Source organism: Chondrus crispus, genomic scaffold (genome assembly GCF_000350225.1).
Source record: "Chondrus crispus Stackhouse genomic scaffold, scaffold_98, whole genome shotgun sequence".
NCBI lineage: Eukaryota > Rhodophyta > Florideophyceae > Gigartinales > Gigartinaceae > Chondrus > Chondrus crispus.
Window position 1 is genome coordinate 238019 of NW_005178869.1, and position 806 is coordinate 238824.

Genomic DNA, 806 nt, shown 5'->3' on the forward strand with positions numbered 1-806 from the left:
CACAGACTTGTAGGGTATACGGCAGAATGGGGTGCTTCGACTTATCGCATACGTCGATGGCGACGTACTTATTTGCGAGTCTATCGTAGCAGATAGACTCAATATTCCAAGCATCATCCTCCACGTGATCATAAGCACGCTTATCGTCAATCGATTCAGTCAGGCCGACTCGGAAAAACTCATCTACCGAGACCCCGTGCTTTCCTCGCGCACTTCAGTGGATGACAACATGTCGACCGAAAAGGCGGAGCATTTCCGTCAAATCCAAGTCATACCTTGTCAGATTCGGTCCGACCCAAACATGGTACGGAAAACGAGGCGAAGCTTGTTCATTCTTCGACACCCTCATTACGTCCGTTCTTTGCGACAATAGCCACATTATCCTCTCACGAGCGTTGTGCTCTTCAACGGGTACTCTCGCCGCCTTCGACGCGATATGTTTACGGGGCGCCTTGCCGCGAGTACTGCGGCGCGCTGTCTGCTTGGTTTTCGCCATCCTCATCAGATCAGGTTTCTTGCAAGGGGCAGACTCGAGGATTAAAACCTCACCTGAGTACTGCCACACAAGCAATCAGCGATCTCTGAGACTGGAGGCAATTAGAACCTGACGCGGTGACAGGTTCTTCAAGAAAAAAACGCAGGAAAACCGAAGTTAGTTGTGTGAAAAGTAGAGAAGGTGGGTAGGTTAATGATAAAAGTGATAGCTTACAGTGATGATGAGCTGTACACGTGTATACGTGGAGTGATTGGGGGATTGGTGTCGATGGTGACACTAAATTGTGTCAATTGGATCGTCAAGGTCGAGC

The 806-nt window shown here is 49.4% G+C and overlaps 1 protein-coding gene across 1 annotated transcript; it reads right to left on the reverse strand.

Moving 5' to 3' along the window:
• Positions 1-214: 214 nt before the first annotated feature.
• On the reverse strand, positions 215-496 carry CHC_T00008254001 (hypothetical protein). The gene has a single exon (XM_005712191.1). It carries the CDS (start codon positions 494-496, stop codon positions 215-217), a length of 282 nt encoding a protein of 93 aa, XP_005712248.1.
• Positions 497-806: the final 310 nt, after the last annotated feature.